We start from the raw sequence: 27,232 nt of genomic DNA, 5'->3' as shown, positions 1-27,232 counted from the left end.
CAATACAGCACAGATACAATACAGCACAGATACAATACAGCACAGATACAATACAGCACAGCACAATACAGCACAGATACAATACAGCACAGATACAATACAGCACAGCACAATGCAGCACAGCACAATACAGCACAGTATAGCATATTTTAATACAATACAATACAGTACAGTATAACACAGTACAGCACAGTATAATATGATATAGTATAGTACAGCAGAGTACAATACAGTACCATACAATACAGTACAGTGCAATACAATACAGTATAGTACAGTACAATACAGTACAGTACAATACAACACAGTTGAAAAAGTACCATTGACTGAGCAGCTTATAAACAATAGAAATTTCTGTCTCCCAGTTCTGGAGCTGAGAAGTCCAAGGGCAACGCACCAGCACTTTCAGCTGCTGATGAGGGCCTGCTTCCTGGTTCACAGATGGTGCCTCCTCACTGTATTCTCACATTGTGGAAGGGGCCAGCTAGCTCTCTGGGGTCTCTTAAAAGGAGTCTTATCCCAATCATGAAGGCTCTGCCCTTATGACCTAGTCACCTTCCAAAGGCCCCTTCGTACCATGACCGTGGGGGTTAGGATTTTAACACGTGAATTTTGGGGGGACACAGACATTCAGATCAAAGCAAGAGCCAAACCAAGACTCATCCTTTGCTAATTAATTGTGATTCTTCCCCGCTCCTGTTCTGTCTTTCTGCCCTTCAGGGAGGAACGAGGAATGTGTCTTTCCTTTCACCTACCAGGGATCTGTTTACTTCACTTGCACCAAAATTCTTAGCTTATCCCCTTGGTGTGCCACCAGAGCGGTGTACAATGGCCAATGGAAGTACTGCCAGAGTGAAGGTGAGCGGCATCCTGCTATCCCTGGCCAGAGGGCTTTGAATAGGGTGGATTACGAAAGAGAATGTGTGCCTGTGTATGACATGATCACTTCTTGCAGATGAATTATAATACATATGTGTGCATAGAAAAAGCTTTGGGAGGCTGGGCGTGGTGGCTCAGGCCTGTAATCACAGCACTTTGGGAGGTTGAGACGGGTGGATCATGAGGTCAAGAGATCAGGACCGTCCTGGCCAACATGGTGACACCCATCTCTACTAAAAATTTTAAAAATTAGCCGGGTGTGGCGGTGGGTACTTGTAGCCACCAGCTACTCAGGTGGCTGAGGCAGGAGAATTGCTTGAACCTGGGAGGTGGAGGTTGCAGTGAGACCAGTTTGCACCATTGCACTCCAGCCTGGGTGACAGAGTGAGACTGTGTCTCAAAAACAAACAAACAAAACCTCATGTATAAGCGGACCCGAGTTCGAACTCGTGTTGTTCAAGAATCAGATGTATATGGCATAGGCAAATGCTGGATGAAATAATGCATAAAGTCTCTTCTGAACCTTATGTCTGTCCTGTCCTGTGATGGCTGATTGATTGATTAGTTGACTGATGATTAAATGACTCTGTACTGTGAATGATGACAGGAAGTTGAGCCATTCATGAACTCCGTTCCTAACAGATTACCCACGCTGTATCTTCCCTTTCATCTATCGAGGAAAGGCCTATAACAGCTGCATCTCCCAGGGGAGCTTCTTAGGCAGTCTGTGGTGCTCAGTCACCTCCGTCTTCGATGAGCAACAGCAGTGGAAATTCTGTGAAACCAGTGGTGAGCTCCTGTAGCAGGGAGGGGGTGGGTAGCGGGAGGGTGAGTGGACAGTAGGAATCCTCCTGAGGGGAGGCTGGGCAGGGTAGCGACCAGAGCACCCAGGGGGAAATACTTACAGGAGCCAACCGTCTGCTCAGAGAGTTCACTGTGACAACTGCAGACAGGACTGTCCTGAGGCTATTCTCCCAGTCCCAATCCAGCATGAAAAGACAGGGGTCCTGAGAACTGAAACAATGAGCTGCCGTCCTGATATTGGCTACTGAGTATTTCTGTTTCTAGAACTGACAATAGCCAGATGAACCCACTGACGAACCCAACCTGCCTCTCTTTCTTCCCTCCCTCCCTCCCTTCCTTCCTTTCTTCTTCCTTCCCTCTCTCTCTCTGTCTTTGTTTCCTTCTTTCTTCTCTCTTTTTTTTTTTTGACAGAGTCTCACTCTGTTGCCCAGGCCGGAGTGCAGTGATGTGATCTCGGCTCACTGCAACTTCTGCCTCCAGGGTTCAAGCGCTTCTCCTGCTTCAGCCTCCTGAGTAGCTGGGACTACAGGTGCCTGCCCCCACACCTGGGTAACTTTTTATATTTTTAGTAGAGACGGGGTTTCACTGTGTTAGCCAGGATGGTCTCGATTTCCTGACCTTGTGATCCCCTCACCTTGGCCTCCCAAAGTCCTGGGATTACAGGCGTGAGAGCCATGATTCCCAGCCTTTCTCTCTTTCTCTCTCTCTCTTTCTCTCCTTCCCTCCCTCCCTTCCTTCCTTCCTCTCTCTCTTTCTTTCTTTTGTTCTTCTTTCTCTTCTCCCTTCCCTCCCTCCCTCCCTCCCCCCCTCCCTCCCTCTCTTCCTTCCTTCCTTCCTTCCTTCCTTCCTTCCTTCCTTCCTTCCTTCCTATTTTACTTTATTTTATTTTTGAGACAGGCTCTCACTGTATTGCTCAGGCTGGAGTGTAGTGGTGTGATCTCGGCTCACTGCAACCTCCGCCTCCTGGGTTCAAGTGGTTTTCTACCTCAGCCTCCTGAGTAGCTGGGATTACAGGTGTGTGCCACCATGCCCAGCTAACTTTTGTATTTTTTAGTAGAGAATTGCTGGGCCAGGCTGGTCTTGAACTCCTGACCTCGTGAACCACCGGGTCTGGCCGGCATGCTTACTCTTGCATAAAAATCTTAATTCTGTTCTTCCCTTAGCACTCAACCAATCCTAATTCCACCTAAACCTTAATTTTATTCTAGCCTTAATCGTCCGCCATGTGTGTTCTTTACTATAAACCAAACTTAACCTTAAATATCACTGTAACTCTGTCCTAATACTTAACCTAATTTTTCATCCCAAGTCCAACTCTTTCTCCATTTCCATTCCTGACTCTAAATTCTGTCATTAATATGTACATTCCGCCGGGCGCGGTGGCTCACGCCTGTAATCCCAGCACTTTGGGAGGCCGAGGCAGGTGGATCACAAGGTCAAGAGATCGAGACCATCCTGGTCAACATGGTGAAACCCTGTATCTACTAAAAATACAAAAAATCAGCTGGGCATGGTGGCACGTGCCTGTAATCCCAGCTACTCAGGAGGCTGAGGCAGGAGAATTGCCTGAACCCAGGAGGCGGAGGCTGCGGTGAGCTGAGATCGCGCCATTGCACTCCAGCCTGGGTAACGAGAGCGAAACTCCGTCTCAAAAAAAAAAAAAAAGTACATTCCGTCATTAATAAATACATTACTTATATACTCTGTCATTAATACATCATTAATTCATAACCTTAGCCATTTCTTAATCCTAAACCAAATAGATGAATTAGGAAAGATATCAGTTAGAGCAGGCTCAGTGGCTCACGCCTGTAATCCCAAAAGGGATTGGGAGACTGAGGCAGGAGGACTGCTTGAGGCCAGGAATTTGAGACCAGCCTAGGCAACATAGGGAGACCCTGTCTCTAAAAAAATTTAAAAACTGGCCAGCGCGGTGGCTCATACCTGTAATCCCAGCATTTTGGGAGGTCGAGGTGGGCGGATCACAAGGTCAAGAGATCAAGACCATCCTGGCCAACATGGTGAAACCCCATCTCTACTAAAATACAAAAACTTAGCAGGGCGTGGTGGCACATGCCTTAGTCCCAGCTACTTGGAAGGCTGAGGTAGGGCAATCACTTGAACCCAGGAGGCAGAGGTTGCAGTGAGCCCAGGTCACACCACTGCATTCTGGTCTGGTGACAGAGCAAGACTTCTCAAAAAATTAAGTGGTCATGGTGGCGTGCACCCATAGTCCCAGCTACTTGGGAGGCTGAGGTGGGAGGATTCCTTGAGCCCAGGAGTTGGAGGCTGCAGTGAGCTGTGATTGTACCATGGAATCCCATCCTGGGCAACAGAGTGAGATTCTGTCTCAAAAAAAAAAAAAAAAAAAGGAGAAAAAGAAACATCAGTTTTATGGTAATATAACCTTAATATCTAAGCTCCTGTTTGTCCTTAAAATGATCCAGTCTCCTTAGACCCAGTTTTGATGGAGTAACAGATTAGAATTTGCATGAATCACCAAACAGATGTCCAAGAAGAGGTACCTCTTAGCTTTGGCTGCCCCACTACCTTAAGAAAGTTGTTGCTTATTTCCTTTTTATGGGTAAGTGAGAACCCAAACCATCCATGCCTGTGTAGCTTACCGTCTCCATTACTGGGTAATTAACTTTACTGTTTCACAGTCATCATCAACTTGACTGTACTGACCTAGGAAATTCTCACCTGGGAAGTCACTTTTATTATCTGTAAAATAAAGATGCTAAGGCTGGCATCACAGGGTTTTTGTAAAGATTGGAGTTCATTTTCATGCAGTATCAATGGCGGTGCCATGCCAGGTAGCTAAGAAACATGAGTTTTCTTCTGCTGTCATCTGAAATGCTAGGCAAAAAAAAAAAATGGGCTTTGAGGTTAGACCTGAGTCAAAATTCTGTTGCTGGCCTTACCAGCTATATGATCTTGGGCATGTTAGATAATAAAATAATAATTATAGGCTGGGCATGTTGGCTCATGCCTGTAATCCCAGCACTTTGGGAGGCTGAGGCAGGTGGATCACGAGGTCGGAAGTTCAAGACCAGCCTGGCCAAGGTGGTGAAACCCTGTCTCTACTAAAAGTACAAACATTAGCCAGGCATGGCAGCGGGTGCCTGTAATCTCAGCTACTCAGGAGGCTGAGGCAGAAAATTGCTTGAACCTAGGAGGCGGAGTTTGCAGTGAGCTGAGATCGCACCACTGCACTCCAGCTTGGCGACAGAGCAAGACGCCATATCAATAATCATAATCATAACGTAACGAACTTTTAGAAAGCGTTTTCTATGTGCTAGGCAGTGTTTAAAACGCATCACATGAAATAACTCATCTGTTCCATACAATAGTCTCTATCAGGTAAATCTGACTGGTAGCCCTGTTTTATACACAGAGAAACTGAGGTTAATAGAAGCAAAGGTGTGATTTGATCTCAGGAAGTCTCACCTTCAGAATTTGTGCTCTTAATCATTAGTCATTATTGCCTGTAAACCCCAACCCCTCAGTCAAATTCTAGCTCCCCCTAAAAGACCACCCCCTCAAAAAAAGCCTGCCAATTAGGCAAGGCTGAGTTTATTGCTCACTCACGTAAGAGAGATTATTACTTTGATGGGGTCTTAATAATGTCTTGGGCTGGGTGTGGTGGCTCACACCTGTAATCCTAGCACTGTGGGAGGCCTACACAGGTAGATCACCTGAGGTCAGGAGTTCAAGACCAGCCTGGCCAACATGGCAAAAACCCCTCCTGTAATGAAACTATAAAACTTAGCGGGGCATGGTGGCACATGTCTGTAATCCCAGCTACTCGGGAGGCTGAGGCGGGAGAATCGCTTGAACCTGGGAGGCAGAGGTTGCACTGAGCCGAGATCTTTCCACTGCACTCCAGCCTGGGTGACAGGGACTCCATCTAAAAAAATTTTAAAATGACATCTTGAAGTGGGGAGGGAAAGCTCAAGATATTGATGGGGCCTTGGGGTCTTGTCCAGGGTGGGTCTTTCCATGGGGGATGCGATTTGGATTGTAAGGATCCAAACAATTTGGATTTGGATCGTGGTATTTGGATAAGGATTATAATATAATGGTTAGAGTTGGTGGTTACAGCAAGGTGAAATGACCAAAGAGAGGGGTTCAAAGAGTGTGGAAGAGTAAACAGTGTTTTGACACAATCTACTGAAAAAGTTGAACAGTCTGATAATTACGCAAACAGCTTTTCTGGAGGCTTCTGGAATGAATAATAAGGCTATTTGCAACTGTGCTCTTCCTGGACAAGCATTTCCTAGCTTAGCAGAGTCAAGGTGATGGCGACTGCAGAACCGTGAAGTCACGTTAGCGGAGTGGGTAAGGTATGCGCGACTTGGTAGTTTTGGTTCTCACTTATCCGTAACATCGAAATAATGATGTCACCCAGAAGCTGCTTGGGGAATTCAATGCTATGTCATCTTTCATGGGATAAGGCGTGGCACATAGTTTGTGTGTCATAAATGGAAGCTCTTTTCATCTCCTATTCTTGACCTGTAACGTTTCCATGATCATTTTCAGAGTATGGGGGAAATTCTCTCAGCAAGCCCTGCATCTTCCCCTCCATCTACAGAAATAACGTGGTCTCTGATTGCATGGAGGATGAAAGCAACAAACTCTGGTGCCCGACCACGGAGAACATGGATAAGGATGGAAAGTGGAGTTTCTGTGCCGACACCAGTAATCTGGGGATGGGGAGTTGTGTGGGTGGGAGTGGGTTCTTTTATTCATTTGCTCAACACACACCTGCTGAAGCCCTACTGTGAGCCAGGCACTGAGTTGGGCACTGAGGATCTGGTGATGAATCAGGCAGAGAGCTTTGGTCTCATGAATAACGTGAATGATGTGATGTGCCACAGGCTTTAAAATCCAAGAGGAAGGTGCCAAGATGAAATATTCAAAATGTTAAACACCCAACCATGATTCAAATACAGAGTAAACACATGCCAAGGCTTTGAAAAAACGCTAGTGTGAGCCAGGCATGGTGTCTCACAGGTACTCGTGAGGCTGAAACAGGAGAATCACTTGAACCGTGAGGCAAAGGTTGCATTGATCTGAGATTCCAGAACTTTGGGAGGCTGAGGCAAGAGGATTGCTTGAGACCAGGAGTTCAAGACCAGCCTGGGCACATAGTGAGAACTTGTCTCAAAAAAAAAAAAAAAAAAAAAAAAAAAAAAGAGAGAGAGAAAGAAAGAAAAAGAAAGAAAGAAAGAGGAAAGAAAGAAAGAATGAAAGAAATATATTAGTTGATAAAAGAAATATATTGGTCGTAGCCCGTGCCTGTAGTCTCAGCTACTTGGGAGGCTGAGGCAGGAGGATCACTTGAGCCTGGGAGGTTGAGGCTGCAGTGAGCTATGATCACACCGCTGCCCTCGAGCCTGGGTGACAGAGTAAGACCTTGCCCCTAAAATAAATTAATAAGCAAACCAACAGTGAAATCACCCAACAAGAGGTGCAAACATTTGGAAACATGGTACTAGACTGCCAAACGAGGGGATGCTCTTTCGGCTCCTTTCAGCTCACAGAACAAGAGCTGAAAAGAGCCGAAAGAGCGCCCCCTCATTTCCCCTCGGCTGAGAACATGTGTGTTGGGAGACTCAGGTCAAACGTCCTCACTCTGTGTGTGTGTCCGCAAATGGCCGCAGAAGTGTCATGAGTATTGATTTTGTGAGTGACAAAGTTTAGTGAGTAGGTGCATTTGCACCTGTGGAATCCACGAAAGATGAGGACACTGAAATCGGTTCTCTGAGACAAATCCTCTGCCTGCCAGGTCCTCCTGGTGACCAACGTTCTCCTTGTTGGAGACAGACGCTCAATGCTGCAAAGAAAAATCAGCACCAGGACAAAGGATCTTTCAGCATCGCAAGTTTTACTTCCTGGACTGCAGGAAGGGTATAGCCACCTTGTCACGACAGTACAATGAGCAAAGAAAAAGCAGACATATTTATCCCTTACACATTGTGGGTCGTCCTTACTGCTGTGTCTGATCTCCATTGGTTGGAGCCAGACTTTACAATTTAAACTAAAACCCGATTGGCTCACAACTTAAAACGTTTTTAAAAGCAATGGAGAGCTGGGACATGCCTGTGAGCACGTCCAGCACAGATATCTTGGTTCGAGCACAAGGGCATAGAATGTACTACGTGCCTGTAAGCATGGCATGTCTAACAGCTCCATAGGATAGGGCGTAACAAAGAGTTATTAGCACACTTATGATTTATTCTTTAACAAGAAAGGAAACTTTGAAAAGGAACTTTTGCTTTCCACATCCTTCTCCCTCCCGGCCCCAGGGCCCCATGTGCTTCCACTCCGCCCTTCTTCCCTGCTCCAGTGCTCTGCCCTATCTTCCAGCCTTTCTCAAGTCCTACACTCTGATAGCTCTGAGGGAAGAACATCCAGCCATGCAAAATTCTTCTTTTGTTTAGGTTTAAGCATTCTGAGCAGTGCCCAGACAGCACTGTTATGTGCGGTGTTTACCCAGATTTTATTTTTCAGTTTTTTAAACTTTTTATATCATGTTTTATTTTATTTTTGAGATGGAGCCTCACTCTGTTGCCCAGGCTAGAGTGCAGTGGTGTGATCTCGGCTCACTGCAATCTCCACCTCCTGGGTTCAAGTGATTCTTCTGCTTCAGCCTCTTAAGTAGCTGGGATTACAGGTACACGCTGCCACACCCATCTAATTTTTGTGTTGGCCAGGCTGGTTTTGAACTCCTGACCTCAAGTCATCTGCCCGCCTCGACCTCCCAAAGTGTTGGGATGACAGGCATGAGCCACTGCACCCGGCCACTTTTTATATTTTGGAGACAGGGTCTCCATCTGTCACTCAGGCTGTAGTGCAGGGGTGCAATTGTGACTCAATGCAGCCTCGACCTTCCAGCCCCGAGCAATCCTCCCACCTCAACCTCCTGAGTAGCTGGGACTACAGGCACACACCACCACCCCCAGCTAATTAAAAAAAATTTTTTTTTGTAGAGACGAAGTTTTGCTATGTTGCCCAGGCTGGTCTTGAACCCCTGGCTTCACGTGATCCTCCTGCCTCGACTTCCAAAAGTGCTGGGATTAAAGGTGCAAACCACCACAGTCAACCCCAGTTTGGAATCTAGGGTGTGCCTGAAGTGCATGCCTCTATGACAGTGTGGAGACCTGGGGACTAACCTTTGTCTTATCCCTTCTGCTTCCTAGGAATTTCCGCACTGCTCCCCGGCTTTCCTTGCCACTTTCCATTCAACTACAAAAACAAGAATTATTTTAACTGCACTAACAAAGGATCAAAGGAGGACCTTGTGTGGTGTGCAACTTCTCACAACTACGACCAGGACCACACCTGGGTGTACTGCTGATGCTGAGGTGAGCGCAGGGACCAACAGTGGCTATTTCACGGACACAGAGGTGAGATCGGCGGTGCGCCTGGCGCATCACTGACAGGAAGCCGAGGTCGGCTTTTTCCAGCGTGTCTGATTCGCGTCGCTGATGTGACAATGTGTTGCCCAAAGTTTTCTTTTTCTTTAATAGGCAGGGTCTCACTCGGTCACCTAGGCTGCAGTTCAGTAGCGCGATCATAGCTCACTGCAGCCTTCAACTCCTGGGCTCAGCCTCACCCTCCGGAGTAGCCAGTACTACAAGTGTGCGCCACTACACCTGGCTAATTGTTTAATTTTAATTTTATTTTTTTAATTTTCTTTTTCTCTTTCTTTTTTTTTTATTGTACTTTAGGTTCTGGGGTACATATGTAGATCGTGCAGGATTGTTGCATAGGTACACACATGGCAATGTGGTTTGCTGCCTCCATCCCCCAGTCACCTACATCCGGCATTTCTCCCCGTGTTATCCCTCCCCCACCTCCCCACCCCCACACTGTCCCTCCCTTGGTCCCCCCCACAACAGACTCCAGTGTGTGATGATCCCCTCCCTGTGTCCATGTGTTCTCATTGTTCAACACCTGCCTGTGAGTGAGAACATGCGGTGTTTGATTTTCTGTTCTTGTGTCAGTTTGCTGAGAATGATGGTATCCAGATTCCTCCATGTCCCTACAAAGGACACAAACTCATCATTTTTAATGGATGCATAATATTCCATAATTTAATTTTTTTTGACATGGAGTTTTTCTCTGTCTCCCAAGCTGGAGTGCAGTGGTGCAATCTCAGCTCACTGCAACCTCTGCCTCCTGGGTTCAAGTGATTCTCCTACCTCAGCCTCCCAAGTAGCTGGATTCTACTCCCAAGTAGCTCACATTCTACTTTTTCCAGCGTATCTGATTAGCATTGCTGATAGGAAGGCGAGATCTGCTTTTCCCAGTGTGTTTGATTAGCTGAGGTTCCCAACAATGTGGGCCCTGTTGCCAAAGATAAGGTGGAGCTTGGGAAAGATGGGAAGAACTCCCCAGATTAGACAGAGGAAAGAAATTGGGATTTCTCCCACAAACAGGAGAGCAGAGGGGAGTTTGGCAGAATTTTTCAGACCCAGAAAGGTATCATTCCAAGTTTCAAGTCTGGAAGGCTTTGGGTACAGGCGATTAGGAAAGTGGAATTTCTCAAAATGGAGCGTGGTGTTGCAAACAATCCTGAAAAGGGGATGACTGACCAGCCGTGGTGACTCACACCTGCAATCCTAGTGCTTTGGGAAGCCAAGGCAGGAGGATCAGTTGAGGCCAGGAGTTTGAGACCACCCTGGGCAATGTAGCAAGACCCTGTCTCTACAGAAAAAAAAAATACAGAAAATTAGCTGGGTGTGGTAGGATGCACCTGTACTCCCAGCTACGCAGGAGGCGGAGGTCAGAGGATCCCTTGAATTCAGGAGTTCAAGTTGCTGTGAGCTATGATTACACTCTGTACTCCAGCCTGGGGAACAGAGTTGAAAAAGAGAAAGATGGAAGGAAGGAAGAAAGGGAAGGAAGGAGGGAAGGAGGGAAGGAGGGAAGGAAGGAAGGAGGGAAGGAGGGAAGAAGGGAAGGAGGGAAGGAAGGAAGGAAGGAAGGAAGGAAGGAAGGAAGGAAGGAAAAAAAAATATCCAGAAGCCAAGTCATCATGGTGTGCATCCGTTGCCCCCATTGCTGAGTAGCTGACCAATGGAAAAATGGGGTTTACTTCTCTTCCTGCGCTATTTGGGCCTCCTGCCCCACCTCAGCCCACTGGTCATCAAGTACCTCCATAGAATGAACTTTATCCCCTCCTTTTCTTTTCCTTCCTTCCTTCCTTCCTTCCTTCCTTCCTTCCTTCCTTCCTTCCTTCCTTATTTCCTTTCTTTCTTTTGATGGAATCTCACTCTGTCACCCAGGCTGGAACGCAGTGGCATGGTCTCAGCTCACTGCAGCCTCTGCCTCCCGGGTTTAAGCAATTCTCCCACCTCAGCCTCCCAAGTAGCTGAGATTACAGGGGTGCACCACCACGCCCATGCTATTTTTTTTTTTTTTTCATTTTTAGTAGAAACAGGGTTTCACCATGTTGGCCAGGCTGATCTTGAACTCCTGACCTCAGGTGATTCACCCACCTCAGCCTCCCAGAGCGCTGGGATTACAGACGTGAGTCACCGCACCAGGCCTATCCCTCCTTTTCTTCTAGTCTTTTCCTTCTGGGTCTCCACCGAGGCCAGCATCAGTGTTCTTCAGCCTATAGAAATGCTCTTTAGGCCTCTCGGCATGGATCAACTGACCTCAGCGCTCTGTGACTTCTGGAATCTAAAATAAAGGGAAGCCCTTTCATCAGATGTGTGGGCAAAACCCCACCCCTCCTCCCTTTGGGGTGGAAAACACTGGTGGGTCTAGTGATTTCTATCTTTATGATTCACGTGGCTTATGGATGACATGAAATTAGTTTGAACCCTTCCTGAATGTTGGCTCAGCAATGAAAATCATCTTCCCAGAATAGAGGAGGGGGAAAGGAGGGAGTTTGGGGCTCTGGGCACCATCTTTGTTTTTTTGTTTTGTTTTGTTTTGTTTTGAGATGGAGTCTCTTTCTGTCACCTAGGCCGGAGTGCAGTGGCATGATCTCAGCTCACCACAACCTCTGCCTCCCGGGTTCAAGCAATTCTCCTGCCTCAGCCTCCCAAGTAGCTGGGACTATAGGCACACACTACCACGTCCAGCTAATTGTGTGTGTGAGTGTGTGTTTAGTAGAGACAGGGTTTCGCCGTGTTGGCCAGGATGGTCTCGATCTCCTGACCTCATGATCTGCCAGCCTCGGCCTCCCAAAGTGCTGGGATTACAGCATGAGCCACTGCACCTGGCCTCTGGGCACCATCCTAACAGGGTAGATATTTAAAAACACCGACAGTGGTCTTTGGTCTGTGGCTAGGACTAAGAACACGCCATGTCCAGCCTCTGACCTCTATCCATCACAGCACGACTGTCTCTTTGCAGGTCCCTTTCTCCCTTCCCTAGATGTGAGGCTGAGGGGCTCATTCTTCATTGATCTTGCTCCTATGAGCCAGGCAGGGGTTGAGGGAGCGTCTGATTCCCCTCAGCTCCGCTGCTTCCATCAGCTTCCAACTAAGTCTAGAAAACCAATGCTAAGTCCTTTTTCATTCACCTTCCTCTTTGAGCCAATGCCTACTTATTCATTCATCTCAGATTTTCGCTTCTGTTTTCAAGGGGAGGAGAAACATCTTCAGAGGAAGACCGCCACATTGAGGCTGAACACGGCTTTGTCTTTTTCATTGCATCTTTCAGGCTTAAATAATCGCCTTTAGAAAAACCCTCTGCACCACCTTGTTCAATCACCTGGTCCTTTGAGAAGAATGTAGAGAGAATGCGGTGTTAACCAGCAATAAAGGAATTCTGATTTAATGCTGGGATCTGCTTTCTCTGCTTCCTAAGATGAGAGCAATGAGTGGGGAAAGAAAGGCTGGTGGCCAGGCTGCTGAGTCTCATGGCGTGTAGAGGTCAGACTCTCAGGACAGGGACCTCCAGGAGTCATTACAGCCTGCTGCCTCTTTTGGGGGAGATCACAGATTTGGGTGGGATGTTTGTAGGTACTTATTACATTAATGTACTTGTGACATTATGCCTGGGTAAAGTAATTTTTCTTTTTTCTAGTAACAGGGTCTCACTATGTTGCTAGGCTGTTTGTGAACTCCTGGCCTCAAGTGACCCTCCCTTCTCAGCTTGCCAAAGGGGTCCACTTTTTCTTAATTCTTATTTTATAAAGCAAAGCAATTGGCTGGGTGCGGTGGCTCACACCAGTAATCTCAGCACTTTGCGGGGCTGAAGCTGGTGGATAGCTTGAGCCCAGGAGTTTGCAACCAGCCTGAGCAACATAGGGAAAACCTGTATTTGCCAAAAAAACAAAACAAAACAAAAACCAAAAATTAGCTGGGCATGGTGGCATGCACCTATGGTCCCAGGTACTCAGGAGGCTGAGGCAGTGGATGGTGTGAGCCCAGGAGGCGGAGGCTGCAGTGAGCCGAGATCGCACACTGCACTCCAGCCAGGGTAACAGAGGGAGACCCTGTCTCAACAGTAAATACATAAATATGCTGGACGCGGTGGCTCACATCTGTAATCCCAGCACTTTGGGAGGCTGAGGCAGGTGGATCACATGAGGTCAGTTCAAGACAGCCTGGCCAACATGGTGAAACCCAGTCTCTGCTAAAAAAAAAAAAAAAAAAAAAAAAAAAATTAGCCAGGTGTGGTAGCACATGCCTGTAATCCCAGCTACTTGGGAGGCTGAGGGATGAGAATCGCTTGAACCTAGGAAGTGTAGGTTGCATGAGCTGAGATGGCACCACTGCACTCCATTCTGGCCAACAGAATGAAACCGTCTCAAAAATACATACACACATACATAAATACGTAAATAAAACAAAACAAAGCTATTGAACCAGTTGAACCAGATGACTCATCTTATACATCTAATCCATAGACTTCAAAGCAAGAAAAACTTGGAGGAAGGCATGAAGTTAATTCTTTATTTTGACTTTTTATTTTAACCTTTGCATTGCTGGAGTGTCTTGTGAAGGTCAGGAGGAATCTATCTTTTCTGTTTCATAGCACGGACTGATGGCAGGACTCGAGGGATGGAACAGACTTCCCATCTTAGAGAGACACAGTCTCTCGGTGGCCCAGTACAGACCAGCGCAGAGGCAGGGGGCTTCTAGGAAAGGCCTCGCAACAACCTGGCTGAACTGGGGATTTGGGGAATCCTGTCATCTCTCTCTTTGCATGATGACATTTTTTGGGGGGATTAATTCCCCCTGGATCAGCTTGCTCTAAACCTTGATAATCCAGATTTGTGGTTTAATTCAGTCTCCTGAGTATCTTACACAAGGAAAGGGATGTGGGAGGTGAGAGACTGAGAGAGAGAGAGAGAGAGAGGAGAGAGAGAGAGAGAGAGATCAGGCAGCGCTTCCAGGAAATCAGGAAAAGGGAGGCGGTGACTTTAAATGCCACTTGCACCAGCCATTTCCAAGTCCAGCCTCAACAACTCTATTTCAGCTCTGTGATTGATTCACCTCCTTTTTTTTTTTTTTGTATCAAAAACAAATATTATTTTATTGTCTTCTCTCTTTGTCTCATAGCTTTAGTTTCACAATGCCTCCCATAACTTCTTTTTTTTAAATTGTACTTTGAGCTCTGGGGTACATGTGCCCATCCACAGGGTGGTTGCATAGGTACCCACATGCCATGGTGGTTTGCAGTCTCCGTTCCCCCTGTCACCTACATCAGGCATTTCTCCCAATGTTATCCCTCCCCAACCTCCCCACCCCCCGCCCCTCCTCTAGCCCCCCACCCCCCAACAGACCCCAGTGTGTGATGCTCCCCTCCCTGTGTCCACGAGTTCTAATTGTTCAACACCCGCCTATGAGTGAGAACATGCAGTGTTTGGTTTTCTGTTCTTGTGTCAGTTTGCTGAGAATGATGGTTTCCAGATTCATCCATGTCCCAACAAAGGACACAAACTCGTTGTTTTTTATGGCTGCATAGTATTCCAGGGTGTATATGTGCCACATTTTCTGGGTCCAGTCTATCATCGATGGGCGTGTGGCATAGGCAAGGTCTTCATGACTAAAACACCAAAAGCAATGGCAACAAAAGCCAAACTAGACAAATGGGATCTAATCAAACTTAAGAGTTTCTGTGCAGCAAAAGATACAATTGTTAGAGTGAACTGGCAACTAACAGAATGGGAAAAAATTTCTGCACTCTGCTCATCTCATCTCCTTCTTTTTATTTTTATAGATTTAGGGAGTACAAGTGCAGTTTTGTTACATGGTGAAGTCTGGACTGTTAGTGTAACCATCACCTGAATAATGTACAATTTGTCTCTCTCTTTCCAGGAGAGAGAAACAGGGGCTTTGCAACAGTTGAAGCAGGCAGGGGAAGAGCAGAGACTATGTGCTGAACCTTTTGCTATCCAACAGGAGAAAAGACTAGTTTAGGCCAAGGGGAAGCTGGGGAAGAGACTCTGGCAGGTCACAGGGACTTGGAGGGACATGAAGTGAAACGACTCAGGGATCACTGGAATGTTTGGAGTGGCCGCTGGACCCTCCCGTGCTTCCCACTTCCTTCCGTAGACTCTTCCTTCTTAATCTAGCTCTGCAGACGCCCCCATCCTGGCAAAGCTGCCGCTCTCGGCCTCACCTCCTGCATACCGCTGCACGCCAATCCCCTCCCTCCCCGCCACCCTCCTTCTCTGCTTTAGGGGGCTTTGGGGCTTTGGTTCTCCACAATCTCTTGCTCCATGTTGAGCAGGTGGTGAGGGTCTGGGGCTTCCAGCACTTCCTCAGCGAGACATCATCTTCACAAACTCTGCAAAGAAAAAAAATCCCCAGTAAGGCATCTCTTTGTGAAAGCCCTCAACATTACATTTTGAGCCCTTCCTAGGTGGCAGGCACTGCTGGTGATCTCTGGAAAATTCCTTAATCCCTCTATGCTTTCATTTCTCCATCTATGAAATGGGAATCAGATCTTTGGCAAGTTACTTAACCCTGTGCCTCAGTTTCCAATCTGTCAAGTAGGGACGTTTATAATAGATCCACCTCCTGAAGTTGAGATAAAATTGGCATAGAGGCCGGGCTTGGTGGCTTCTGCCTGTAATCCCAGCACTTTGGGAGGCTGATGTGGGCGGAGTTCAAGACCAGCCTGGGCAACATAGCAAGACCCCACCTCCACAAAAGAGTAAAAAAAAAAATTAAAATAGGTAAATAAAAGTTGCTCAGAACCATGCCTACCATCTCAGTCACCTCATGTAAACTACTGTTGTGAATATGCTTATACTTCTGAATGACTAATTTCAATATGTTGCAGTTTCTTCATTTCTGTTATGAAAATGATCTTTGCCTGTACATAAAACATTAAATTTAAAAAATGGGAATCCTAGTATTGCTATTTCCTTATATGGTTTTTAAGACTGTTAATGGCATAACGCTCATAAAAGAGATTAAATATCCCATACACAGCTATTGTTGGCCAGACGTGGTAGCTCATCCCTGTAATCCCAGCACTTTGGGACGTTGGGGCGGGTGGATCACTTGAGGTCAGGAGTTCAAGACCAGCCTGGCTAACAAGGTGAAACCCCATCTCTACTAAAAATACAAAAATTAGCTAGGCATGGTGGTGCACCTGTAATCCCAGGTACTCAGGAGGCTGAGACAGGAGAATCACTTGAACCCAGGAGGTGGAGGTAGAGTGAGCCAAGGTCGTACCACGGCACTCCAGCCTGGGCGACAGAGTGAGACTCCATCTCAAAACCAAAGCCAAAACCCATAAACCTGTGATTGTCAGCTTCTGATTTTTTCTTCTCAACCATCCTGGAGGGGTAAGTGTCATTTTACAGATAAGAAAATTGAGGCCAGCGAGGGTAACCAACACGCCTGAGGTCACGTGGACAGCGAATGGTGAACCCTGGAAGGAACGCAGGTTGCACCTGACTTTGCTATGGCTCAAGATGACCTTGCTGCCCACCGGGTCTTAAGGTCACCCTGACCTTTCCTTGCCCTTGGTTGGTGTGAGGATTGCCTCCCACTCCCACCCCACCTTCTCCAGATGTCCATTGATGTCCACGGCACACCTAATCCTGGCTAGATCCAGCAGGCGTCCCACCAACATCCACTATGTTTCCATACTGGGACATAGAGCACATGTGGTTTAGAGAAGACCCCTCCCTGCTCTCTATCTAGGATGGAGGCCTCGGAAATGAATACAGCTCAACACAGCAAGGTCTCCTGTGCTAACTTGCCAGCTGCATGCCGGATGAATAAAGGCACTCACACACAGAATACAGTGGCGCAATCTCGGCTCACTGCAACCTCTGCTTCCCAGGTTCAAGCAATTCTCCTGCCTCAGCCTCCTGAGTAGCTGGGGTTACATGAGCACACCACCACACCCAGCTAATTTTTATATTTTTAGTAGAGATGGGGTTTCACCATATTGGCTGGGCTGGTCTTGAACCTCCCACCTTGGCCTCCCAAAGTGCTGGGATTACAGGCGTAAGCCACCATGCCCAGTCCAGTCTCTTTCTGATGGGACAACTTCTTCCTATGGTAAAAGGTGCCCTTCAAGCTAAGAAGGAATGGGCAAGGTGGAAGGGGGTCCTGAGCATGGGAAGGAAAGGGCCTTGGCGGAGGTGTTCCTCAGAGCCGCCACAAGGGAGGGACATCCAGCTCTCTGAAATGAATGACCTGGGAAGAAAGGGATGGAACAGATGCTTCCAAAACCTGCCACCCACTTCCAATCTCAAACTTGGAGAGGAGTGAGAAGGAGTGGCCAGCTTGGAAAATCTCACAGCGAGGTGGAAGTGGATTCCCGCAGTGGCCGCCCCTACCACTCCCAGCAATGTTACCTTCAAAGTCAACGGTGCCGTCTCCATTAACATCAGCCTCCCGGACAACCTCAGAGATCTCCCGGGGGGTGAGCCGCTCCCCCAGGAGTCTTTGCATGGCCTGCTGCAGCTCTGCCAGGGTGATCTCCCCATCTCCGTTCGTGTCAAACTGAATAGAAGCAGAAGTAGATTATATCAGCAATGACAGTGATGACAGCAACAGGGAGATGGAGCTTACCCATCACTTACTGTGGGTCAAGTACTAAGCTAAGAGCTTTGGGAATGTGAGTCAATAGAATGTCAGCTCCTAAAGACAGTTTTGTTCTTTTTTTTTTGAGACAGTCTCACTCTGCCACCGAGGCTGGAGTCAGTGGCGCAATCTCAGTGCCCTGTAACCTTCACCTCTTGCGTCCAAGCGAGTCTCGTTCCTCAGCCTCCCCAGTAGCTGGATTACAGGTGCCTGCCACCATGCCTAGTTAATTTTTGTATTTTTAGTAGAGAAGGGGATTCACCATGTTGGCCAGGCTGGTCTCGAACTCCTGATCTCAGGTGATCCATCCACCTGGGCCTCCCAAAGTGTTGGGACTACAGGCGTGAGCCATCGTGCCTGGCCAAAACTTTTTTTTTTTTTTTATGAGACGGGATCTCACTATGTTGGCCAGGTTGGTCTTGAACTCTTGGCCTCACGTAACCCTTCTGCTTTGTCCTTTCAAAGTACTAGGCTTAACAGGATGAGCCAACGTGCCCAGCCACACATTTGAAACTTACTTTCTAAGTGATTTCGAAACATACATTATTCTTGACTACAGTTATCCTGCTGTGCAATAGATCTCAAAAGTTATTCCTCCTGTCTAACCAAAAGTTTGCACCCTTTGACAACCTACGGTCCATTCCTTTTCCCTGGCTCCCCAGCCTCTCTGCTAACCACCTTTCTTTTTATTTCCATGAGTTCAATTTTTTTTAATACTTTGAGTTCTGGGGTACAAGTGCAGAAGCTGGGAGAGGCACTTACATAGTGAATAGGTGGAGACTTCCTGGGGTTTGAACCCATGCTTGCCTGGTTCCAAAGCCTTTGCTCCCAAACACCATACTAGTCTTTGTTTTCATGTCGTGTTGCTGAAAGTTCTCCGAATGGGAAGGTATTTTATCAAGGGATATGAGCAAGTCTGTCACCCTCTGGGTCTGATACGTTTTAGCATCTCTGCAGCAAGTGGCTTATACCAGATTATCACTTTGCATTCCCTTCTGGGATCTCAAATTCTTGGATTCTTTCTTCCTGTTACAGGCACTAAGAATGGAGGTCCTGGCCAGGTGTGGTGGCTCATGCCTGTAATTCCAGCACTTGGGAGGCAGAGGCCAGTGGATCACCTGAGGTCAGGAGATTGAGACCAGCCTGGTCAACATGGTGAAACTCTTGTCTCTCCTAAAAATACAAAAATTTGCTGGGTGCGGTGGCCGGCGCCAGTAATTCCAGCTACTTGGGAGGCTGAGGCAGGAGACTCACTTGAACCTGGGAGGCAGAAGTTGCAGTGAGCTGAGATTGTGCCATTGCACTCCAGCTTGGGTGACAAGAGTGAAATTTTGTCAAAAAAAAGAAAAAGAAAGGAAGGAAGGAAGAAAAAAAGAAAGAAAGAAAGAAAGAAAGAAAGAAAAAGAAAGAAAGAAAGAGAGAGAGAGAGAGAAAGGGAATGCAATAGAGATCCTAATATTTATTTTAGAGAAGGCAGGATCTTGGATAAGATTTACAATCTTCATAAGCCTCACTTTCCTCATCTGTATAATTGAGATAAGTGACTGCTTAATCCTAATTTTTTTGAGGATTAAATCAGATAAAGTATGCAGAGGCATTGATCCCTTGCAGGTGTTTGGAATATGTTATTTTTCTTCCCTATTTATTGATTCCACCATGGCTAGAAAAAAAAGGGTGGGGGCCTGGTTGGTGGGTGCTGTCCATGGTACTGGCTAGGGACAGGTCTCTGGGGTCTGCCTCTACCATCACCAGCACCAGGACACTGTTTACTCACCTCCTTGAAGGCATCCCGCATCTCCTGGACACCAATCATCCCAGCTGTTTCTGCAAGCAATTTGGGGGTCATCAGCTCCACAAAGTCATCAAAGTCTACACGGCCACCCACTGAGGAAGATGGCATACGGTTAGCAAGACCCCACAAGCCCCGGCCTTCCATTACCTCACTTTGCGCTTTGAGTCAGTTCGAGAAATAGATCAGCTCCCATCTCCCTGCCCTAGAAGAGATGTCTTTGACTTCCTCCCTCCAGCAGCCAACTCCAAGCTCTTATGTCCCTCTAGACTGAACAGGAGTGGGCAGGGTGTGGTATTGTGGAACTAACTGTCTCTGTGACTTTCAGACAGTTGGTTAAGATGTTTCTCGGCCAGGCGTGGTGGCTCACGCTTGTAATCCTAGCATTTTGGGAGGCCGAGGTGGCTGGATCACCTGAGGTCGGGAGTTCTAGACCAGCCTGACCAACATGGAGAAACCCCATTTCTACTAAAAATACAAAATTAGCCAGGCATGGTAGCACATGCCTGTAATCCCAGCTACTTGGGAGGCAGAGGCAGGAGAATCGCTTGAACCTGGGAGGTGGAAGTTGCACTGAGCTGAGATTGCATCATTGCACTCCAGCCTGGGCAATAAAAGTGAAACTCTGTCCAAAAAAAAAAAAAAAAAAAAAAAAAAAAAAGAGAGAGAGAGAGAGAGAGAGAGATGTTTCTCCTCTTCTATAGATCCATAGAAAGAGGAGTATGAATTAAATGTGCATCCAAGTTTTTTTCAGATAGGAATACCATCATTACCTTGAATTCAACCTTTTTTTACTCAGTTACATGCCCAGTAGCAAACCCAACAGCGTTTTTTTTTTTGTTTTTTGAGACAGAGTCCCACTCTGTTGCCAAGGCTGGGGTGCAATGGTGTGATCTTGGCTCACTGCAACCTCCGCCTCCCAGGTTCAAGCAATTCTCATACCTCAGCCTCCTGAGTAGCTGGGATTACAGGGGCACACCACCATGTCTGGCTAATTTTTTGTATTTTTAGTAGAGATGCAGTTTCACCATGTTAGCCAGGCTGGTCATGATCCCCTAACCTTAGGTGATCCACCCACTTTGGCATCTCAAAGTGCTGGGATTACAGGTGTGAGTCACCGTGCTGGCCTCAATAGCAATTTTATTCTAGCTAAAATCTCAAAATCAGCTGTGGTGTCCATCTTAAGATCCATCCTTTTTGCAATACGATTCACCAACATTAACTCCAGCTCCAAGTTTGTTTCCAACATCCAATAAGGCTCCAATCTTGTGCTCCATGGATGAATCTTAGTGGTGATAGTAATAACTACATTTAATAAGAATTTACTGGAGGCTAAGCCTTTACTTGCTTCAGCATCTTTATCCCTTCCTTTCCACAGTCCTATGAGGTAAGGAGAAAAGCATCTTTCTCTACAGAGGAGGAAATGGAAAGTCAAGAGTAGCGGATAACTCCACTTTTCAAAATGACCGTAATTAGTAAATAATAGAACTGAGATTTGAACCCAGACGTATTTTGAAAAGCCTGTAGCCACTTCAAATGCTGCCTCCCTGAGTTGAATCTGACCTGTTTTCTTCCAGACTTCTAGTCCCTCTCACCCTCCTCTCCATCCCCAACTCTACTCTCAACCTCTACATCCTTTCCAATGCTTCCCTGGTCCCTTCCCTCACCCCAGCCATCCCTCCCATTCCCTGGACTCACAGTTCATGCGGATTTGCTGGCTGAGTTCAATCAGTTCCATCTCCGTGGGCATGTAACCCATCGTCCTCATGAGATTCCCCAGGTCCTTACAAGAGATGAACCCATCTCGGTCCTTGTCGAACTCAAGAAATGCTTCCCGCAGCTCTGAAAGTTAAGAGAGAAGAACTTTGGGGGAACTTGAAACAGTCAGTGGGGAAGAATGGCATCCCTTGAAACTGTCAATGAGGCTTCAACTAGAGACTCCTTAAAGCATACATTTAAGAAAACCAAGGCCAGGCATGATGACTCACACCTGTAATCCCAGCGCTTTGGGAGGATGAGGTGGGTGACTCACTCGCCTGAGATCAGGAGTTTCAGACCAGCCTGGCCAACATGGCAAAACTCCATCTCTACTAAATACAAAAAATTAGCCAGGTGTGGTGGTGCATGCCTGTAATCTCAGCTACTTGGGAGACTGAGGCAGGAGAATGATTTGAAGGAGGTGGAGGTTGCAGTGAGATGAGATTGCTCCATTGCACTCCAGCCTGGGCAACAAGAGCAAAAGAAACAAAAAACCAACCAAACAAACAAACAAAATGGCCGGGCGCAGTGGCTCACGCCTGTAATCCCAGCACTTTGGGAGGCCAAGGAGGGCGGATCACCTGGGGTCAGGAGTTCAAGACCAGCCCGACCAACAAGGAGAAACCCTGTCTCTACTAAAAACACAAAATTAGCTGGGTGTGGTGGCGCATGCCTGTAATCCCAGCTACTTGGGAGGCTGAGACAGGAGAATCGCTTGAACCTGGGAGGCAGAGGTTGCAGTGAGCCGAGATCGTGCCATTGCACTCCAGCCTGGGCAATAAGAGCAAAACTCCGTCTCAAAAAAAAAAAAAAATGTTAGCAAGAGGCATCATTCCTGAGACCACTAAATGACAGCACTGATGTCCTTCAGATTCTTGGGTGAAGTTATGGGGAGCCTCAAAGCCACCAAGAGAAAAACTCATTGTTTTTTCACTCCCGAGTCTCACAGACACTTGAGGTTGGGTCTGCCTTCTAAATACTTGGGGAGGTACTTAAACTGCCACAAGAAAGAGTTCCACAGAATTACAGCTGCGTGGGAGAGGCGATTGTAGAAATTCCATGCAAAGGAATTTATTCGGAAATGCACAAAGGGACGGAGGGCAGGTCAGGTGGGTGGATGGCAACATGGGGGCAATTGAGGAAGACGGTGTTACCTTCGATCTCATCTTGTCCCAGTGGTCTTTCCTGGAAAGGAATGCAGGTGAGAGGGAATTTAGAGAGAGGGTCACCCATTCCCCATATGGGTCCCCTTGCTCTCTCAAGCTCCTCCTCACACTCTCGTGGTTCTCTTCCCACTATTTCTCTCCCCCTCCATCCCTCCCATTCCTCTTCCCATCTCCTGACTCCTACTCCCCAATTCTTGGCTCCCCACCCCTCTCGATTCCTCGCTCCCATCCATGAATCCTGAGCTCCCTCATTCCCCCTTTCTTGGACAAATACCCATCACATTGTATCTTAAACACTGCAGAGTCCAATCCCCTCCTCCTCCAGATGAAGAAAGTCAGAGTTCATAACCACAGCTAACTCATTCAGAGTGCCGACTCTGTGCCAGGCGGTTTCCACGATCATTTCATTTAAACCTCAGAACCGCTCTGTGATGCAGATCTGCGTCTCGTTTCCATCTTACCCACGAGAAAGCTGAGGAACAGGGAGGTTAAGGAACCTGCCCAAGGTCACACAGCTCACAAGCGGCAGATCCCCTTCCAAGGCAGGGAAACATTAAATTACTCCCTGGAGGTCATGGGGCAAGTCAGGCACAGCACTGGGATTAGAATTCAGGGCTCCTGACTCTGAAGTCAGAATTCTTCACACTAGCCCCCATTAACTCTTCTCTCACCTGCCTCCAATCTTCCTGCCAAAGGTTGCAATCCCTGTGTACGGAACCAGCATTCAATGGCATTCAGGCAGGAGGGTCAGTGCCAGCACGACCAACTCCTAAACACTCTGAGAATTTCCAGTTGCCCCACTTACTCCTGGACATACCTGAAGGGTTGGGCTTAGATAGACATGGCATGTTAACAAGGAAATTCTACTGGCCTCTGGCCTCTCACCCCCTCATCTCCCTTTATTCCTGGAGCCTTTCCCTCAGCTTCTCTTTCATCTGATCCCCTCCCTGTGATCCCTTATCTCTTTTTTTCATTTTCTTTTTTTGGTGATCTTAAAGCCTAACAATTAAAAGCATATCCACATATCTGGACAAGTTGGTATATATGGGAAAAAAATTTAAAAAAATTTTTAAAAGCATGCCCACAGGAATCAAGCTGACCTGACCCTGCCATTTACTTTTCTTTCTTTCTTTTTTTTTTTTTTTTTTTTTGAGATAGAGTCTCACTCTGTTGCCCAGGTTGGAGTGCAGTGGCACGATTAGGGCTCACTACAGCCTCCACTCTCTGGGCTCGTGCGATCCCCCTGCCTCAGCCCCCTGACTAGCAGAGACTGCAGATGCATGCCACCAAGCCCAGCTATTTTTTTGTTTGTTTTGTATGTTAAGTAGAGATGGGATCTCTCTGTGTTTCCCAGGCTGGTCTTGAACTCCTGGACTTCAGTGATCCTCCTGCTTCTGCCTCCCAAGGTGCTGAGATTCAGGTATGAGCCTGTACTTGGCCAACTCTGCCACACACTAACTGTGTAAGCTTAAGGCAAAGGACTTCATGACTTAGAGCTTCACTTGTCTCACCTACAAAATGGGAATGAAAGCCACTGACCTCCTGAGTTGTTCTGAGGTGTAAATGACATCAGACGTGCAAATCCCTTTGCACAGTGCTGGGCACACAGAGATGACTTAATAAGTGGCAGCTATTTTTGTTAACATCATCATTATCATCACCACCACGACTATAATCATCACAATCACCATCACCATCATCGTCACCATCATCGCCACCACCATCACCATTATAATTATCACCATCACCATCACCATCATCACCACCATCATCATAGCCATCATCACATTCATCAACACCATCATCACCACCACCATCACCATCATCATCACCATCATCACCATTATAATTATCACCATCACCACGACCATCATCATCATCACCATCACCACCACCATCATCACCATCATCAGCACCACCACCACCACCATCATCATAGCCATCATCACATTCATCAACACCATCACCACCATCATCACCATCACCACCACCATCACCATCATCATCACCATCACCACCATCACCATCATCATCACCATCATCACCACCATCACTATAATCATCACCATCATCACCACCACCACCACCACCATCATCACCATCATCACCATCGACACCATCATCATCATAGCCATCATCACATTCATCAACACCATCATCACCACCACCATCATCATCACCATCATCACCATCAACACCATCACCATCATCACCATCAACACCATCATCATCACTACCATCACCATTAGAATCATCACCATCACCACCACCATCATCATCACCATCGTCATCACTGCCGTTATCACAATGAGCATCCATAGAAAAGAACGATGTCTCAACAATGACATCATCCCACTTCCCTGATTGTTTTTCTTCCCTTTCTCTCCTCTTTGCTCCCAACTTCTGATTTTACCCCCACCCATTTATCTCACTGGCTTACATGACCCCATGAGGGTCCTTGGAATTCTTGTACCTTCTCAGTTCCTGCTCTATCCACCTGTTCCCCTGGTTCTGTAGCACCATCATGTCCCTTCTTTGTCCCACACCCCTGGTCCCCTTGCCCTGCCCACAGCCCTTCCCCTTCACTCCCCACCTCACCCGCTGTTTCTCAGCGATGCCTTTCCTCAAAAAGATGCAGGCAGGGCCCATGGGGAACTGCATGGAGGGGTGGGGTGGAGCTCGCAGGGCACCAGTCTCAAGATGCCCCTCCTCCCTGCTCCCTGTTGGAGCTCAGCCTCCTTATCTTCTCTAGCACTCCTTTGCCACCTCTTCCTGCCTCACCTGGCTTCTCTCTTGGTCCCTGTGTCTTAGAGCTGTGACAGCTGGGCTGGAAATCTCCACCCGGGTTGGGGAGGGATCAGAGCTGTCCCTGCCTCCCCATCTGGCTTGAATGATATGGGTGGGGAGAGCCAAAGTCAGGCTCTGTAACTCCTTTAACCCCAGAGTGGAATTGGAAGGTGCATTTTTAAAATGGGGATTAGAGGCCGGATGCGCTGCTCATGTCTGTAGTCCCAGTACTTTGGGAGGCTGAGGTGGGAGGATTGCCTGAGCAACATACAGAGACCTTGTATTTATTAAAAAAAAAAAAAAAAAAAAAAAAAAAACTAAAATAAAAATTTGCCTTGCAGGGTGGCACACACCTGTAGACCCAGCTGCTCCAAAGGCTGAGATAGGAGAATTGCTTAAGCCCAGGAGTTCCAGGCTGCAGTGAGCTATGATTGCACCATTGCACTCCAGCCTGGCTGACACAGTGAGACTCTGTCTCAAAAAAGAAAAAGAAACAAAGAGAGAAAGAAAATTGGCTCACTGAAACCTAATTTTTTGTATTTTTAATAGAGATGGGGGTTTCACCATATTGGCCAGGCTGTCTCGAGCTCCTGACCTCAAGTGATCCGCCCGCCTCGGTCTCCCAAAATGCTGGGATTACAGGCGTGAGCCACCGCGAGAGTCTGTTTTTTACCATTTCCCTGCACTGCCCCCTGCCGCTCACAAGAATAAATGCATATGCAGGCAAGAATGAATGAGTTCCCATTTCCGTAGAAGAGGAAACCGAGGTCGAGGAGCTGGGCGGCGGGACCCCAGCATCCTCTGACCTCTTTCCTTACCTCCCCGGCCCCGCCCGCAGGTGAAGCTGGTGTTCGTGGAGGACCAGGCGGTGGTGGAGACGGTGTTCTTCCTGACGTCGCGCACCAGGGCCCTGCTGCGGCGCTTCCCGCGCATGCTGCTGGTGGACCGGCTGCCGGGGCTGCAGGGCGCGCTGGATCTGCTGGCCGTGCTGTGCGTGGACGGCGCGGGCCGTGCGCGCCAGGCTGCCTGTTGCGTGGCGCGCCCGGGCACGCCGAGCCTGCTGCGTTTCGCGCTGGCGTCGCTGCTGCAGAGTGCGCCAGACGTCAAAGGCCGCGTGCGCTGCCTCACCGCCGGGCCGGAGGTGGCGGCACAGCTGCCCGCGGTGCGTCAGCTGCTGCCCTGCGCGCGTGTGCAGATCTGCCGCGCGCAGGGCCTGGAGACGCTCTTCAGCAAGGCGCAGGAGCTGGGCGGCGCTGGCCGCGAGGACCCGGGCCTGTGGTCGCGCCTGTGCCGCCTGGCTGGCGCGTCGTCGCCCGCCGCCTACGACGAGGGGCTGGCCAAGCTGCACGCCCACGGCCCGGCCGCCTTCGTCGACTACTTCGAGCGCAACTGGGAGCCCCGCGGCTTGACCCTCTCCATATGCCTCACATGTCCAGCTCACAAGTGTCAATTCAAGTTTAGCCTAAAGCTGCCTCCTTACGTATTTTAAGTTCGGCCTGAAGGGTTTTCTGTACATCGTGAACTGTAACAAGTGAGGTGTCAACCAAAGGTGAGCCTACACTTGTGCCAATCGCTGAGTTTTCGGCAATCACATGTAGCCAACTGGTCTAATTGTGTTCAAATAAGGCAAACACTGAACTGTAATCAATCCAGCTGTTTCTGTACCTCACTTCCGTTTTCTGTATGCCACCTGCCTTTTTCTGTCCACAAATCCTCCATCACATGGCTGTGCTGGAGTTTCAGCCTACTCTGGCTCCAGGCTGCCTGATTCGTGAATCTTTCATGGCTCAATTAAACTCTATTTATTTTGAGATGGAGTCTCGCTCTGTTGCCTGGGCTGCAGTGCAGTGGCATGATCTCGGCTCACCACAACCACCTCCACCGCCTGTGTTCAAGCATTCTCATGCCCCAGCCTTCCCAGTAGCTGGGATTACAGGCACCCGCCACCACACCGGCTAATTTTTTGTATTTTAGTAGAGACGGGGTTTCATCATGTGGGCCAGGCTGTTCTTGAACTCCTGACT

At 47.9% G+C, this 27,232-nt stretch overlaps 2 protein-coding genes across 6 annotated transcripts in view; one reads left to right on the top strand and one right to left on the bottom strand.

The window, feature by feature from the left end:
* ELSPBP1 (epididymal sperm binding protein 1) overlaps positions 1-12,486 on the top strand; it is a 33,074-nt gene extending 20,588 nt beyond the window's left edge. For 2 of the 4 annotated variants that reach the window (XR_004264101.1, XR_004264100.1), the window contains exons 2-3: positions 721-858; positions 6,226-6,318. Coding sequence is in view for 2 of the 4 variants with exons in the window: in XM_032262505.1 (XP_032118396.1) it covers positions 721-858; positions 1,522-1,668; positions 6,226-6,384; positions 8,889-9,046 (602 nt within the window). In the remaining 2 variants the exon portion in view is untranslated. Of the gene's footprint in view, positions 1-720; positions 859-1,521; positions 1,669-6,225; positions 6,385-8,888; positions 9,054-10,470; positions 10,477-12,291 lie in introns of those variants that run through there. The other 2 variants (XM_032262505.1, XM_032262504.1) reach the window with 2 other exon arrangements.
* Positions 12,487-14,866: 2,380 nt separating this feature from the next.
* CABP5 (calcium binding protein 5) lies at positions 14,867-25,322 on the bottom strand. 2 transcript variants are annotated; one of them, XM_032262502.1, is made up of 6 exons: positions 25,020-25,322; positions 22,410-22,440; positions 21,196-21,339; positions 19,483-19,592; positions 17,480-17,627; positions 14,867-15,447 (listed from the first exon to the last, which is right to left on the bottom strand). In XM_032262502.1, exons 1-6 carry the CDS (start codon positions 25,080-25,082, stop codon positions 15,422-15,424), a joined length of 522 nt encoding a protein of 173 aa, XP_032118393.1. In that variant the 5' UTR covers positions 25,083-25,322; the 3' UTR covers positions 14,867-15,421. The 2 variants fall into 2 exon arrangements, with proteins under 2 accessions (XP_032118393.1, XP_032118394.1); XM_032262503.1 differs by lacking the exon at positions 25,020-25,322 and adding an exon at positions 23,093-23,170 and having other exon boundaries at positions 14,916-15,447.
* Between the last annotated feature and the right edge of the window lie 1,910 nt (positions 25,323-27,232).

Source organism: Sapajus apella, unplaced genomic scaffold (genome assembly GCF_009761245.1).
Source record: "Sapajus apella isolate SASKATOON/1434 unplaced genomic scaffold, GSC_monkey_1.0 scaffold130, whole genome shotgun sequence".
Classification (NCBI taxonomy): Eukaryota; Metazoa; Chordata; class Mammalia; order Primates; family Cebidae; genus Sapajus; species Sapajus apella.
The sequence above is the reverse complement of the archived record's forward strand: the minus strand, read 5'-3'. Positions and strand labels throughout refer to the sequence as shown.